Genomic DNA, 14,665 nt, shown 5'->3' on the forward strand with positions numbered 1-14,665 from the left:
CAGGGATCTCCTGCGAACGTTAGCACACATGAACACACTCGACACACACACTCAGACGTTTTTTTCAGGAGCTCAGGGTTCAATCAGAGAACACTGCTGAAGAGACACTGAACGCACCACAGAGACACTGAACGCACCACAGAGACACTGAACACACCGCAGAGACACTGAATGCACCACAGAGAGACTCTGAATGCATCACAGATAAGTGTAGTACTTCACTGAGTTTCCAGAGGTGGAAAGTAAGGCTGGACCACAAGGCCAACAACTACGCTAAATTCAACTCATCGGATTTAAACTGGACTGACTCATCACTGCTGCACACACACACACACACACACACACACACTGACCATGGGTGACCTCCACCCCTCCCTCTGCTGACCTTTGATCTTTGATTTACAGTCACATTGACACGTGGCTCATTCCTCCACACACAGACATTTACACACTCACTAATGAACGCTGTTTAAGTGATCTACCCTTGTGTGTGTGTGTGTGTGTGTCACAGTGCCAATTAGTGGCTGACGAGGTTCGACCCAGAATAATTAACACACACACACACACACTCACACTCCATGATCTCCGATGTGTGTGTGTCAGTGAGAGAGAGCGAGAGAGACAGTGGTGTTGCCACAGTGCCCCCTGCTGGTCACAGTCAGTGTCTGCAGAATATTTCGGTTGACCTGCTGAACTGTTGACTGGAACAAATGCAGTGTGACAAAGTGTAAATGTACCAGTCAACATTAAGATGCAGGAATGAGTGTTCGATCTCTAAATTTATCAAGAAAAGACAACGTTGTTTTGATACCAGAATTAGACGTCAACATTTTTAAATGACAAGTTGGATATTCATGAAACAGAAACAGACCCTGAACTTTGGTGATTGGTCATCTGATCAAATTTAACCACAGCTGCTTTGAGAAAGTGAGTTCTGGTTAATGACAAACTGTCATTGTCCTGTTTAAATCAATTTTTAAAACTTATATTCGTTTTGAAACGTACAAATGAAATGTTTTATTACTACTTTTCAATGAAAAGAGATGAGGAGACATTTATTTCGCCTGTAACATCCATATAATGAACATAAATACATGTGAAAACAGCAGCGTCCAAACAAACGTCCTGGCCCTTTAACAGTCACGTGGTCAGCGTCGTAGCCTAGGAGAACGTTTGTTTACTTCCGGGTTGTCAGAGTCGAAAACAAGAAGGGGCACCAACACGCCCACGACGCCGAGCAAAGCGGATTAAAGTCCCGCAGAGATGGCAGGTGAGGCTGAGGACGACATACCAGGTAAATACCGATAATTATCTCATGGTTTTACTCTCCCGCGGTTTAATAACGAAGCGTTTTCATGTGAAATGTTAGTTCGCCATCTTTTCCCCGCTGTTCGCGGTCGAGGGAGCTAGATGTAGCTCCTTTAGCTCGCTGGCTAACGGAAAATAAAGCCTTTTCATTCACTTCCCCGCTTCAACCTGCCGGTTATTCACGTGTCTGTGTGATTCACGGCTGCTTGACTCGTTCACGGTATTTGCTTTTCCATGTTTCTTGACTCTGAAGTAGTTGGAAAGTTGCCTTTGAAACGCGCTCTCCGGCTAAAACATGAACAGGTCTCAGGTGCGAGCCCTCATGTTCATGTGTTTCTGTGCTAATCTCAGAAGCTAATGTTTGATTTTGCTCACACACTAAGTTCATGATTTAACGACAGTGTTCAGTTGCTTGTGTTTATCTCTCCTGTGTTTCCATTTGACGCGACTTTATGCTTAAATATTGTCTTTTTATTCCAGTGGACACGTTAAAATCAGCCTCACCTTCACCGGGGACACATTAATGCTTTAATCATAATCCAGCATCATAACGAATGAGCTCATTTGTTTCTGGTACTTCAAGTCCATACTTCTACTTAACTTCACTTTAACTCGAGTATTTTGACATTAAAGTGTTGCTGCAGTAAAATGTTTTAACACTTCTTCCATTTCTCCAGATATCATGACAGTATGTAAAAGCAAATGCTTGATGTGATCATGTATTTACAGGTGATCAATAAAAGTGATCCATCGGTAATAATGATCAGAATTTAATCAGTGACTCTTTTCTTTCCTGTCAGAGTCAGGAGCCGTTTTCACTTTTGGAAAGAGCAAATTTGCCGACAACATCCCGAGCAAATTCTGGCTGAAAAACGACGTCCCCTTAAAAATAGCCTGCGGCGACGAGCACACCGCCTTAATTACAGGTGAGAGACATTTTCAGGTGTCTGAGCGGATCGTTTTTTTTAATGACTGTGTCAGAGCTTTCAGGGTCTTCTGTCTTTGTCTCCACAGAAAATGGGAAACTCTTCATGTTTGGCAGCAATAACTGGGGTCAGCTCGGTCTGGGATCCAAAGCGACCGTGAACAAGCCCACTTGTGTCAAAGGTCGGTCTTTAAATAGCTCTCTGCTCCACGTTTGAGTCCAGAAAGAGAGATTATTGTGTGTGAGTGCTGCCACTGACAGCTGCCTTCAGGAGGAAGAGGAGGAGACGCGTCCTTCAGCCCGGACAGGAAACTGTGCGGGACCAAACCAAAATCATTGTGCCAGAATAAAACCTCTGAATGTTTAAATCTGAAAAAAGTCCTGCAAAGTAACTGCAGTGTCCTCAGTAAGAAATAAACTCTGATCCGAGTGATTTGTTGCTGTTATAATCGCAGTCTGGAGAGTCCAAAATCTGGTTTAAGACCCAGAGGAATGATGGAAAGGTCTGGAAAAAGAAGCTCCTCATCATCTCCTTTGTGTCCTTTCAGCTCTTAAATCAGAGAGAGTTCATCTCGTGGCCTGTGGAAGGAACCACACTCTGATCTGCACAGGTGAGCGCGAGTCCGCCCACTTCCACCTCACCTGCGATGATTTTTAAACATTACAGCCGTTTCCTCATCTGTTTCCTCTGCAGCTGAGGGAAAAGTGTTGGCCTCGGGCGGGAACAGCGAGGGTCAGCTGGGCCTCGGCGACTGCGAGGAAAGGACGTCCTTCCAGACCATCCACACCTTTGACTCACACGGACCAATCAAAATGCTCGCTGCTGGCTCGAACACCTCCGCCGCTCTCACAGGTGACGTTCAGACGTTCTGCTCACGTTAGCATCGTGGCAGCTTCGCAGTAAATCATTTTTATGATCCTGAATTTTAGAATTTGTTGCTAGATTAGATCTTTAAATATGAATGTTCTTAAAAAATAATTGAAACCAACATTTTTTAAAATTTTATTTGTTATTTTTGTGTTATGTTATTTTTTAATTTTCAGATTTGGTTGTTAAAGTAGATTTTTGCATTTATTGTATTTAGATTTGTAGTTTTGTTGACTTTTACTTCATGTTTTTAGGTTGTTTTTAAATAAACAGAACGTTCAGTGTTTCCTTTCCTGCCCCTCACAGCGAGCGGTAAACTGTTCATGTGGGGCGACAACACGGAGGGTCAGATCGGTCTGGGGAAGGAGAGCCACGCCACCTCGCCACAGGAAGTCAGCGTGGGACGACCAATCAGCTGGGTGTCCTGTGGATACTACCACTCTGCCTTCGTGACAGGTGAGCGCAGACAAGGAAGAAACTAAACCTCAACGTTAAATTCTTATCTCCTCCAGAGCTTTCAGCCACATGTGGTGGTCTTCATCAGCAGAAGACCTGTGAATCCTCAGAGCGGTTTAACGGTAGTGTTTTAATTCCCTCGTGTGCCAGTGGAAGGCGCTCTGTATACGTTTGGAGAGCGCGACAGCGGCAAACTGGGTCTGGGCACCGAGCAGCTGCCGCGACACCGAGTCCCTCAGCTGGTGAAGAGCATCAAGCAGCCGGTGGTGCAGGTGGCCTGCGGCGGGGGACACACGGTGGCGCTCGCAGGTTGTGACACTGAAACACCTTTAAAACAGCCGAGGAGCTTGCTTAGTGTGAGGCAGCGACCTCTAGTGGCTGAAGGGATTATGGCGGTACTGACATGTCGATTAAAGCGACAGCAGGATTTAAAGTGTCTCAGGTTTCACTGTAAATGGTTTCTATAGTTACGGTCTGTATAAAAGAGGAAGTAGATCTAAGCTGAAAACAACAGTAACTCAAACAAAATGTTTTATAATGCTTGTGGTTGTCTTTGAGTGAGCTCAGCCGTGATGTCACACATTACACCTGTACCTGTCACCTGTTTGCCGTCTCCAGAGGACGACCTGTTCACCTTCGGTCTCGGTCAGTTCGGGCAGCTCGGTCACGGGACGTTCACCTTCGAGTCGCGGCTGCCGCGGCCCGTCGAGCACTTCCGCAGGGGTCGAGTCTGTCAGGTGACCTGCGGGGAAAACCACACGGCCGTCGTCACAGGTGAGCGCCACACGCCTCCCTACGAGCCGACCGCCTCCTCGGTTTCCCGCCGTTTTCTCACGCCTGTTGTGCTGCTTCTCTTCCAGACGGAGGCTTGCTGTACACGTTTGGAGACGGCAGACATGGAAAACTGGGCCTGGGAGACGAGAACTTCACCAACCAGTTCAAACCAACGCTGTGTTCCCGCTTCCTCCACTACGACGTTCAGGCCGTCAGTGTTCACGATCCGAGCAATTCTATTTATTTTTAAACCTTTTATTTGTACTTTGGTATAAAACAGATGTTTCTATCCATTAATTCATAAATCTAAGGACACTAACCAGGTGTCAGACGTTTGAAGAGGTGGTCTGTGTCCGTTCAGGTGACGTGCGGCGGCTGTCACATGGCGGTCCTGGCTCGGCCGAGGGACCGCGGCCGCGGCGGCGTGACCCTGGAGGCCGACGACGTGACGGAAGATTTCCTGGAGAAGCCGTACGTGGAGCTGCTGGGGGACACGGCCGACTCGTCCGCCCTGCAGAGAAGCCTCTCGGCTCGGGTTCGCAGGAGGGAGAGGGTGGGTAGAGAGCGCGGGGGTGGGATCCTTTTGCTTGTTTGTTTTTGGAAACTTTGGGTTCTTACGCGGAATTTAAACTCTTTTTGAGGACAGCAGCCGTCACACCTGTGCAGCTGTCACCAGCTTCGATGGCAGCCAACAGGAGAAAAGCTCATTTTGAGTCATTCTGGTCTCTGAGTCTCGGTGCAGAGAGCCGCTTTGCTGGTTTATGCTCCACGTGGACTCTGTTGGCTCATTCACTACCGCAACCTCCCCCCCACAGGAGAGATCTCCGGACCAGTTCGGCGCCATGTTCTGCACGCTGCCCACCATGACGCCCGGCTACCTCCACCCGCCGCTGCCCATCTCCAGCCAGACCGTCCCGCCCAGACTGCCTCCGCCCGAGCTGACCCACAGAAAGGTGCTGAACGGCACTCACCAACACGGGAGCGCAGGGTCAAACCATCAGGGTACCTACCGCACCTCCACCTGCACCTCCACCTGCACCATGAAACAGTTTAAATTAAATGACACATCAGATGATCATCAGTGCAGCTTCTCTGTTTATTTCTGCTCTGACGTGGCTTCATTCTGCCTCTGCTTTACGTTTCATACCTGTGAATGTTCTCTGACCTCTGCTGGAGCTCGCTCTGCGTTCTCGTCCTTTAGACCAGTACAACACTGTCAGACAGCTGATTGGAAGGAACCGTGAGGACAGAAAGGACATAACGCCTCACTCGCTCAGTCAGAATCAAATCAGGGTTTATTTGTAAAGCAAATGAAGTAAATGAACCAAAAGATTAGAATGGATGGAAGACAATAAAAGCAAATAAAGGCCAAAATCACTGGAAGTCAAAGTACAGAGGCAGGATTTGTGTTGAGATTTTCATACTTTCAGCTCAGATCAGTGAAACCACAGGATGAAACCAATGTCTGAATGACTTTCTGTGGTTTCCCACCTCGTCAGGGCAGGCGGGGGGCGAGGCAGACAGCATTGTGGAGAGCCTGACCGATGCCGACAGCGTTAAGGGCCTGGGAGAAACCACCGACTTCCTCAACATGGTGAGACCTCGTCAGTCCGTCCTGATGCCTGACCGGCGGAACGTGACGACTCTGCTTCTCATTTTCCTCTTTCCTTCCTCCTGATAGACCCACGTGATGAAGATGGACCCCCGGGATCAGACACTCACTCTGTCTCCAGTTCAGAAGGTGAGTCACACTCTTCTTCTGCCTTTTTTCATTGATTCACGCCTTCCCGTCACCCTCCTCTCAGCCTGTCAGACACGTTTCACAGTTCCTCTCCTGCACGCCAGCCTTTATTCCTCAGCTCGTTTCTCCCTCGGCAGGTAGATTTCTGAGGTTGTTTTCTACGTATCAGTCATGTGACTTTACAAGAGAAACTGAGCAGCAGCCTCGTCTTCCAGCTCAGGTGTGGGGAGGAGCTGTGAAACGTCATGAACATTTTCCATTGTTCTGTCGTAGAGTTCAGATTTCCTCTCGTCTCTTTTGATTTCTCTGCATGTCTCTTTTCCTCTCTAATGCACGCCTCTCTCTCATCCTCTTCCTGCTTTCTCGTGCCGGCGTAGAAGAAGGGTAAGCATGGTAACACCAGTAAAGGGCAGAAAGAGACCCGGGAAGGGGAGAGGAAGCTCTTGAAGCAGAGCGGCTTCTCTTCGACTCCCCGATCTCACAAAAAGACGAGCGAGGCTGTCTCTCCTCGCCGGGCGTTACCCACCGAGCTCCTGAGGGGCCACGGCGCTCGCTCTCCGGCCTCTCGGAGCCCGCAGAGACCGAAAACAAGCGACCGGAACAAGGAGAATCTGATCCTGGCCGTGGAGGAGCTTCAGAGGAAACCCAGTAAAAACACGAGTGTAGGCGACTTTAGGAAGGCAGCGATCAAGCGGCGGCTCGGGCCAGCTCAGGGGGAAAGTCAGCTGATAGAAGTTGGCAGGAAGCTTTCAGACTCTAAACAAAGTCCTGAAACCAGAAAGACAGTTTCAGGTGAGTCTGCAGCGGCCAAAGTTAAGCAAGCGCAGCCTAAAGCCGTCAGTGTGAAAAGCAAACCGATGGTCGTGGGAAGTCAGCATGCAGGCGTGAGCTCGGCAGGTAAGCGCAGTGACACGGGCTCACCTGGTTTTCACCTGAGAGGTGCTCTGAATGAAGAGAGCTCAGGCGGCGGCCGACTGCACTCTGAGGTGAAGAAAAACTCAAAATTTAAAGAGAAAACAGATTTTTCTAAAAAATCTAAGGATGAGAAAAACAAAAAAGAGGCTCAGTCAAAAAAAGGGTCCGAACATGCAAAGGGAACAGAGGAAGAGGCGTCAGATCTCAGCCTGCTCGCCGGAACCGCTTCTCTCGCCGCAGGGTCGCTGTTACTGCACGAGGCGGCGTCCAGAAGCCATTTTAGCTCGGCGTCGCCGTCCCCATCCGAGAGCAGCCGCGGCGTCATGAAACACAGCGTGAGGAAAATGCGGGCCGACGAATCAGAATCCTACGATTTTAGCAACAAATCCACGGTTAGCATCAACATTGTACCTGCACCTGAGAGCTCTGAAGTCAGCACGAGCCAGGACGAGAAGGAAGCGAGCCAGGACGAGAAGGAGACGAGCCAGGACGAGAAGGAGACGAGTCAGGACGAGAAGGAGACGAGCCAGGACGAGAAGGAGACGAGTCAGGACGAGAAGGAGACGAGCCAGGACGAGAAAGAAGCGAGCCAGGACGAGAAGGAAGTGAGCCAGGACGAGAAGGAAGCGAGCCAGGACGAGAAGGAAACGAGCCAGGACGAGAAGGAAACGAGCCAGGACGAGAAGGAAACGAGCCAGGAAGAAAGTGAGGAGGAGCAAACGGGCTCTGCGACAGCCAAGCAGGAGAAGGGAGGGCAGAGAACGAGTACTGACGTAAGTGAGGAAGAAGAGGAGGAGGATGTCAGTCACAGTATCGAGAAAGCAACAGAAGAAGAAGATGAGAAAGACAGCGACACTCTTCAACCAGAAGAGGAGTCGGAAACGGATGAAGAAGAGGAGGGAAGCGGGGATGAAGAGGAAGAAGATGAAGGAAGCGGGACGGCAGGAAGTGACGATGATGATGAGACTGAAGGAAAAGAGAGTGAAGGAAGTGATGTGGAAGAGGAGGAGGAAAGTGACGACGGTTTGAGTCATGAGACGGAAAGTAAAGGAGGAGAGTCTGAAAATGAGGAAGGTGAGGAAGAAGAGGGGGAATTCGAAAGCGAGGGTGAGGAAGAGGAGTGCGAAAGTGAATCTTCAAAGTCCTCGGACAGTGAAGAGAGTGATGTAGAGAGTGAGGCAGAGGAAGGAGAAGAGGAAGAGGAGCAAGGACAGAGTAGTGCTGAGGAGGAAGAGGAGGAAAGTAGTGAGGAAGAAGAGAGTGAAAATGAAGAGGAAAGTGAGGAAGAGGTGGAAGAGGAGGAAGAAGATGAAGCTGAAGCAGAGGAAGAGAGCGCTGAAGAAGAGGCAGAAGAGGAAAAAGACAGTGAAGAAGAAGCAACGGAAGAGGAGGAAGAAGAGGTTGATGACAAAGATGAAGAGGAGGAGGAGGAGGAGACTGAAGAAGAAGAGGAGGAAGAAGAAGAGGAGGAGGTTGTTCAAAAGAAAAAGTCTGAAGTCAAAAGACAAAGTGCAAAATCTCAAAGGTCAGGGGTCAAAGGTCAGGCAGCAGGCGAGTCAGAGGAGTTCTGGGATGATGTGTTGCCTCAGTACCTCAACCTGAAATAACACAAATCCTTCAGACGGATCCTTTCAGTATTCTTCCATGAGTCGAAGGTGACACTGAAACATTGAAATGCTTTCACAGAACCGTTGACTCGTGGTTTTAGCCCAAAATGAAATGACGCTGTAGGAAAAGTAATTCTATTAAATCTTCTGTGAAAAAAATTAGATCGTCATCTGCAAAGAAAATCACCAAAAACACCTTCATCAAATAGAAAGATTCAAACTGGATGAAACTACCAGTTGCTTCTGGAGTCAGTTTCACCGAGATGACACGAACAAAGATGAATGAATGCTGATGTTGGGGAGGCAGCTGTTTGCTAACACGTTAGCCGTAGCGGCTAACGTCTCCTCTTGACTGACACAGTTTCTTTTTCCGTGAAATGTTCGTTTTTTGCACAAATTTCAGTGTGTTGATCAGAATTCTGTTCACCTGAAAGCATCTGAGGCTCGTCACTTCCTCAGTCTCGTTTCACTAGAAGCTACAATCACCTGTTTCCAAGTTGGAACGTGAGTTTAGAGTTTGGGGATGTAGAAAGTCCAACACAAAGACCCAAATCCCTGTTCTAATCACACACGGTGCCTTTGTGCTCGTATTTCTTTCATTTTATGTCGCCATTTCCTCGGTTTTACATGTGTTGAATGCTTTTCTAAGTTGCTTTCTGAGCTAATCCCATCCAGCCGTCCATTCAGTGCTAAAATTTGTCTCACGTTATGCTTTCGGAGGCTTTGTTTACTTGTTTTTGTGTCTTCTTATGAATGAGTATATTTGGCTTAAAGAATAGTTTGTCTTTCCTGCCGCCGGGTGCATCCTGCTGTGCTCAGCAGCAGTATTCTGTTACTTTTGGCTCAGTATTAAAAAACTTCATCAGAGTAACGATGTGATTAAATATCCCGACAGGCTGCTTTCATCCTGCACATGTTTGTGTGTCTTTATTCTTTCTACTGTCTTTCTCGGTTTCTGTCTTTTCATTCATTTCTGTGTTTGGAATAAATGTTTTATTTCATTTATGTTTTTGCGTGTTGTTTTTAAAGTTTGACAACTTTAAGAAATGAATCAATAATTTCAATAAATCAAAGGTAAGCTTATCGGGAAGACTTGAGGATTTCTGCTGTGTCTCTGTCTGAGGTTATAAATGTAGCTGAAGGGGAACAAACATGGCCGTTTGGAGGATTAGCAGCAATATTTCCAGTTCTCTTGTGATTGAAGCTTGACTGTAAAGTTCGCTCCTCCTGTCTGCGCTCCGACAGGTGAGTTTTCTTCTTTCAGCTCTCAAAGATCAGGTGTTACAGTGATCCCTCGCTATAACGCGGTTTACTTTTCACGGTTTCGCTACTTCGCAGATTTGCATCGTGCATTGTGTTCTGCATTCTGATTGGCTAAAAAGTCACTCTGCTTCTTCTCTACCTGTGCGTCAATAACGTTGCAGTTTAATATGAACACGTACGTAAAACAGCTCGCCAAATTTACATTACGTACGTGCAAATTCTCTTGTAATTTGGAGTTTTGCCTATCACTGTGTTCTTCTCCCGAACAAACACACCTGCACCACGGGCTTCAAAAGAAGAAAACACTGCAGAGCGGAGTCAGGATGCAGAGGAGCAGTGAAATACACCTGAGTCACTATTTGTCCGACTGTACTTTGCATTTTTTCATAATCATTTTAATTTTCTCCCGTTTAATCCAATCACTCGGGTCGCGGTGGGCGGTGCTAATCTCCACAATTTGAAGCCTTAATTTGAAACCCTAACCCTAACCCTGTTCACATCGATGATTAAAATTATTATTTGACAGCACAGTATAGAAGTTATTTGTTAAAAAAAAACGTTTCTAAAGTACTTTTATTTGTGAAACAAATGCTTGAGCCTGTAAAATGGTTTGTTCTTTCTTTTCAATGTATAATAGAGTATTTAATTGTATAATAATTGTAAAAAAAAAAAATTAAGGTTTCTACTTCACGGATTTTGCCTATCACGGGTTCTTTTTGGAACGTAACCCGTGAAAAACAAGGGTATACTGTCCATGTTTTCATTCAGTCACTCATTCATGGACGCCTGGATACACTTTTAAAAGCATTGAGGTCATTGTCAGACAAACAAATCTGACATTTCCTCAGTGTTGAAGCTCCATTGCCACTCTTTAACGCTAGCATTAGCATTAGCAATCATTGTAGCATGGTAGCCTAGCATTAGCGAACAGCTCGCCTTGCTGTGCAGACTCACAGTCCTCACATCCAGCTGTGAGTGAGACCACCGAGACGCACAGTTTCACTGAACGTTGTGGCCTTAAAGAAATCTGAAACGGTGAGCAGAGATGTGCGATGTGTTGAGATGCACAGAAAAGATTTCAGATGTAAATATTGCAGCTGGTGATGGAGTCCTGCTGTCCTCCACCCGCTGCTTCAAATGACCATAGCTCGTATAATTAACATGTAATCAACATTTACAGTTTTCCCTCAACATGTTTGGACTTTATGTACACGTAGCCACCAAATGCATAAAATTGGGGGAAAAAGAAGTGAATTCTGGGATCCAAGCGACAGTTTTCATTTTTAATTTCTCATTTTTCTCTGTTTAATCGATAGTTTTGTCGGTAAAATGCCGGAAGAGAGCGAACACCAGTCCACAAATATTCAGCTCCAAACGTTTCTGAAAGAGAGAAAAGCTGGAAATCGTTTGTTTCGTTTGACGTCTTCGCTTCATAAATAACTTCAGCAGTTAGAAAAAGAGTCTCACCTTCTCAGCAGCTTTCCATAAACTGCGATGTCGGATGTTTTCCTCAGCCGGTTTGTTGTGTGCTGATTGGCCGGTTTCAGGATCAGGTGGGGTTTGTTTTCCTCTTCCAGCCTTTGTGTTGTAATCATTTCCCATCATTCCCTGCTTCTTCTTCTGCTCCTCTCCTCCACAGGTACCAAACCATCCCAGCGTTACCTGGATTTGAGTCTTCTTGATTTTCTTTGTCCTTTCTGTTTGAAGAGACCAGATCACATGACACCAGGACCTGGTCTTCATCCTGATGCTTGTTTCTATGAAGCTGCTGAACCTGAAACTTCTCCGTTCCAAAGTGTCTTCCTTCACTCTTCTTGTCAGGATTTGATTCGAGGATTTGCTCAGAGCAAAGGCGAAGAGGAAGATGACGAAGAGGAGAAAGAGGAGGACAGTGTCGAGGAAGAGGAGGCGGAGGAAGAGGATAATGAGGCGGAGGAAGCGTCGTCGAGTTTGGACGAGTCGACGGAGAAAAGGACGGAGGAGACTCTGAGTCCTGTAAGTTTGTTCATGAATGAACGAATGAATGAACGAATGACTGAATCTAACATGTGACACCTGATCTGTGCAGAACCCTGAAGAGCTGAAGGCAGAATCCTCACCTGACGGAGAGCAGACAGGTGAGCAGACAGGTGAGCAGACAGGTGAGCAGACAGGTGAGCGCTGAACAGAAACATCCTGAGAGACGAATGAAGGAACTGTACATCAAACTGTTTCTTTATCGACAGCAGCTGAAGTCACAGAGCAGCCCGACGCTTCAGCTGAACAACGGGCCGACGACGGCGGCCGAGCAGCCAATGGGACGGCAGACAGCGGCTCCAAGAGCCAATCAGGCTCCGGCAAAAAGGTAACAAATCTGAACATGTTTGGAGATGAAATGATGACGGTCGTTTGTTGCTGCATTTAAACTTAAAGAGTTGTTTCAGGTGTCTTAAAACATGCGTATTACATTGAAACATGTGTGTGTGTATTTGTTAAATGTACTAGCCCCGCCCCCTGTCCGCCGCTGGATTTCCTTGTTATTTCCGTGATGGTTAAAGCCTGTTAGCGCTTCCACATGTGCTCTGTTTCCCGGTAACGTTCAGGGTTTTGGAGCGTCTCAGTTTTCTGTCATTGAAATGAAGGGAAGGTGTAACTCTGTGTTGTCGGCCCGTCCTCGTCCTCAAACCTCTCGCTGTCCTCTCAGCTGTCTCTCTTCAGACGGCTGTCCTCCTCCAGGTCCAAGCAGACCGACGACGGGGACCGGACCCCGGCGGAGGCGTCCGTCCGTGGGGACGCGGCCCTGCAGGGGGAGCCTCCCTCCCCTGCCGCCGCCGGGAGCCGCGAGCCGGAGACGACCGGAGGCGGAGCTCAGCAGAGATCTTTGCCCTCTGGGGCCCGGGGGCCTCGCTCTGGAGCCTGCAGCGTGCTGTGACCCCCCCGACCAAACTCTCAGGTGGCCAAGAGAAGTCAGAGCAACTTGTGAAAAGGCTCATGAGCACTGAAAGGAGCGCGGTGGAGTTTCACTCAGTGTTACTCACCAAAACCCTTTTAACCTGTATGAGTCCACTGACAAAGGTGTCAGCGCTTCTCCCTGAAACACCTGTGAAGCCGATTTCTAAGTATTTTAAATCCACCTTTCTTTCTGTCCGTACTGACCTGCTCGCAGTCGTCTTCTTCTCCGCCTTTGCCGACACGCTGCAGATCTCAGACTCCACCGGGAGCCTGTGTGTCGGAGCAGCTCCCCTCGGGGCTGATCTGTGGTGTATCACCCAGCTCCTCTGGGCCAGACCAGGTGTTTGTGTAAATACCCGTCGTGTCAGCCTGGAGCACAAAGTGAAGCCGCAGCAGGAACAAACTTCACGTCTTCACATGCGACCTGAAGCTGGCAGAGAGACTTCACGCCCCCTGAAAATCTAGTTTGTGTTGAACTCCAGTGCTTTAACGTGGCACCTTGCTGCAGTGACGTACAGGTGAGCTCCGGAGTGTGTCAGTGCACGTCACATCACAGCCTTCATGGACGGAGGAGCTGCAACTGCAGCCTCTTCACGATAAAAGCTCGGTTTGCTCGTGAATGCTTTTAATGTGAAGCAGCAGCAGGATGTGTGGAGCTCGTTTGATTCGAGGGCGGGAATGGCTGACTCCGCCTCTCACAATGACGCCACAGAGTTACGGGATGAATCAGATCACGAAAATGTGAAGGATTTCAACATGAAGCAGAGAATTCCTGTCACGTTGAGATCCAAACTCTGATTGGTTTTCTGTTATGATGTCATCAAAGACAGGTGTGGCTGGTCACCTGACAGGATTTCACAGCTTTAAATCAGCTCCAACACTTTCTGTTCACAAGTGACCTCCTGCAGCACAGCTGAGCCTCCTGCTCACCAGTATGACCAGTACCGCCGTGTCGCTGGGCGGTTTTTACCTTTAAGGTTTGTACTTCCTGTTGTGTGGCACATATTTCCGACCCAGCAGCTGAGCCTTGTGGTGTGTGTGTGTGTGTGTGTGTGTGTGTGTGTGTGTGTGTGTGTGTGTGTGTGTGTGTGTGTGTGTGTGTGTGTGTGTGTGTGTGTGTGTGTGTGTGTGTTTTAAACTGTGAGGATATAAATAATCGTATTTATTGTGACATGGTCCTTGAGCACGTTTGCACTTTTGATTGAAGGAGTTTTATATTCTGACATTTTCTCATTTAACTGACTCATATTTGTTTTATATCATCTGGACTTTTGTGATATCAGTAAAGTTTTGATATAAAGCTGAACGTGAGTTGTCATTTTTTTCCTCTTAATGTGGAAGTTCAGAGGTGAGTCGCCTTCTGTTATTACTGCACATTAAAATACTGTGTAATTATAATAATGTAGGTCACAGCAGCCAGTGCCCTGCAGACTTTTCTCCCTGGGTTTTGCCTCTCAGGCCACATGTGGGCTGCCCCTCCTGACAGGTGGAGGAATAGTTTTTGTCATAAAATCATACGTCCCAGCAAATTCACTGATGTTCCTCTTGCAGATAAAATGCAGATAAAATTATTTGAACTATAGAACGAGGTCTGAATTTGAGCTTAGATTGATTAAAAATTGGCTAACTGTCAGCCTTCTGGTCATATTACCTCATCTTTTACAGATGCATCTGATGAAAAAGTAAGTAATTCAATTAAGTTTTTGGAATTAATTAAATTAAAGCAAAAAAAATGCAGCTTGGAGACGTGGAAGGTCGACAGGTGGACTTTTGTCTTTCTGTTTGCAGAAGAAGAAGAAGGAGATGGAGGAAGAGAAGAAGAAATTGATGTCATTAAGTGAACGCCGACACCTGCGGCCACGTTTCATGTCCAGAGG

At 47.4% G+C, this 14,665-nt stretch overlaps 1 protein-coding gene across 8 annotated transcripts; it reads left to right on the forward strand.

Moving 5' to 3' along the window:
* Positions 1-1,192: 1,192 nt before the first annotated feature.
* rpgrb (retinitis pigmentosa GTPase regulator b) lies at positions 1,193-14,619 on the forward strand. Of its 8 annotated transcripts, XR_006008081.1 has the most exons (18): positions 1,193-1,294; positions 2,109-2,234; positions 2,323-2,415; positions 2,782-2,844; positions 2,928-3,086; positions 3,408-3,557; positions 3,708-3,866; positions 4,176-4,331; positions 4,418-4,542; positions 4,693-4,884; positions 5,147-5,333; positions 5,831-5,925; positions 6,013-6,072; positions 11,679-11,852; positions 11,926-11,998; positions 12,083-12,201; positions 12,541-13,765; positions 14,577-14,619. XR_006008081.1 is itself a non-coding variant. In XM_041966563.1 (17 exons), exons 1-17 carry the CDS (start codon positions 1,264-1,266, stop codon positions 12,766-12,768), a joined length of 2,190 nt encoding a protein of 729 aa, XP_041822497.1. In that variant the 5' UTR covers positions 1,193-1,263; the 3' UTR covers positions 12,769-14,316. The 8 variants fall into 8 exon arrangements, 7 of the variants coding, with proteins under 7 accessions (XP_041822497.1, XP_041822498.1, XP_041822499.1 ...); XM_041966563.1 differs by lacking the exon at positions 14,577-14,619 and having other exon boundaries at positions 12,541-14,316; XM_041966564.1 differs by lacking the exon at positions 14,577-14,619 and having other exon boundaries at positions 12,086-12,201; positions 12,541-14,316.
* Positions 14,620-14,665: the final 46 nt, after the last annotated feature.

The sequence above is a fragment of the Chelmon rostratus genome, chromosome 24 (genome assembly GCF_017976325.1).
Source record: "Chelmon rostratus isolate fCheRos1 chromosome 24, fCheRos1.pri, whole genome shotgun sequence".
Lineage (NCBI taxonomy): Eukaryota > Metazoa > Chordata > Actinopteri > Chaetodontiformes > Chaetodontidae > Chelmon > Chelmon rostratus.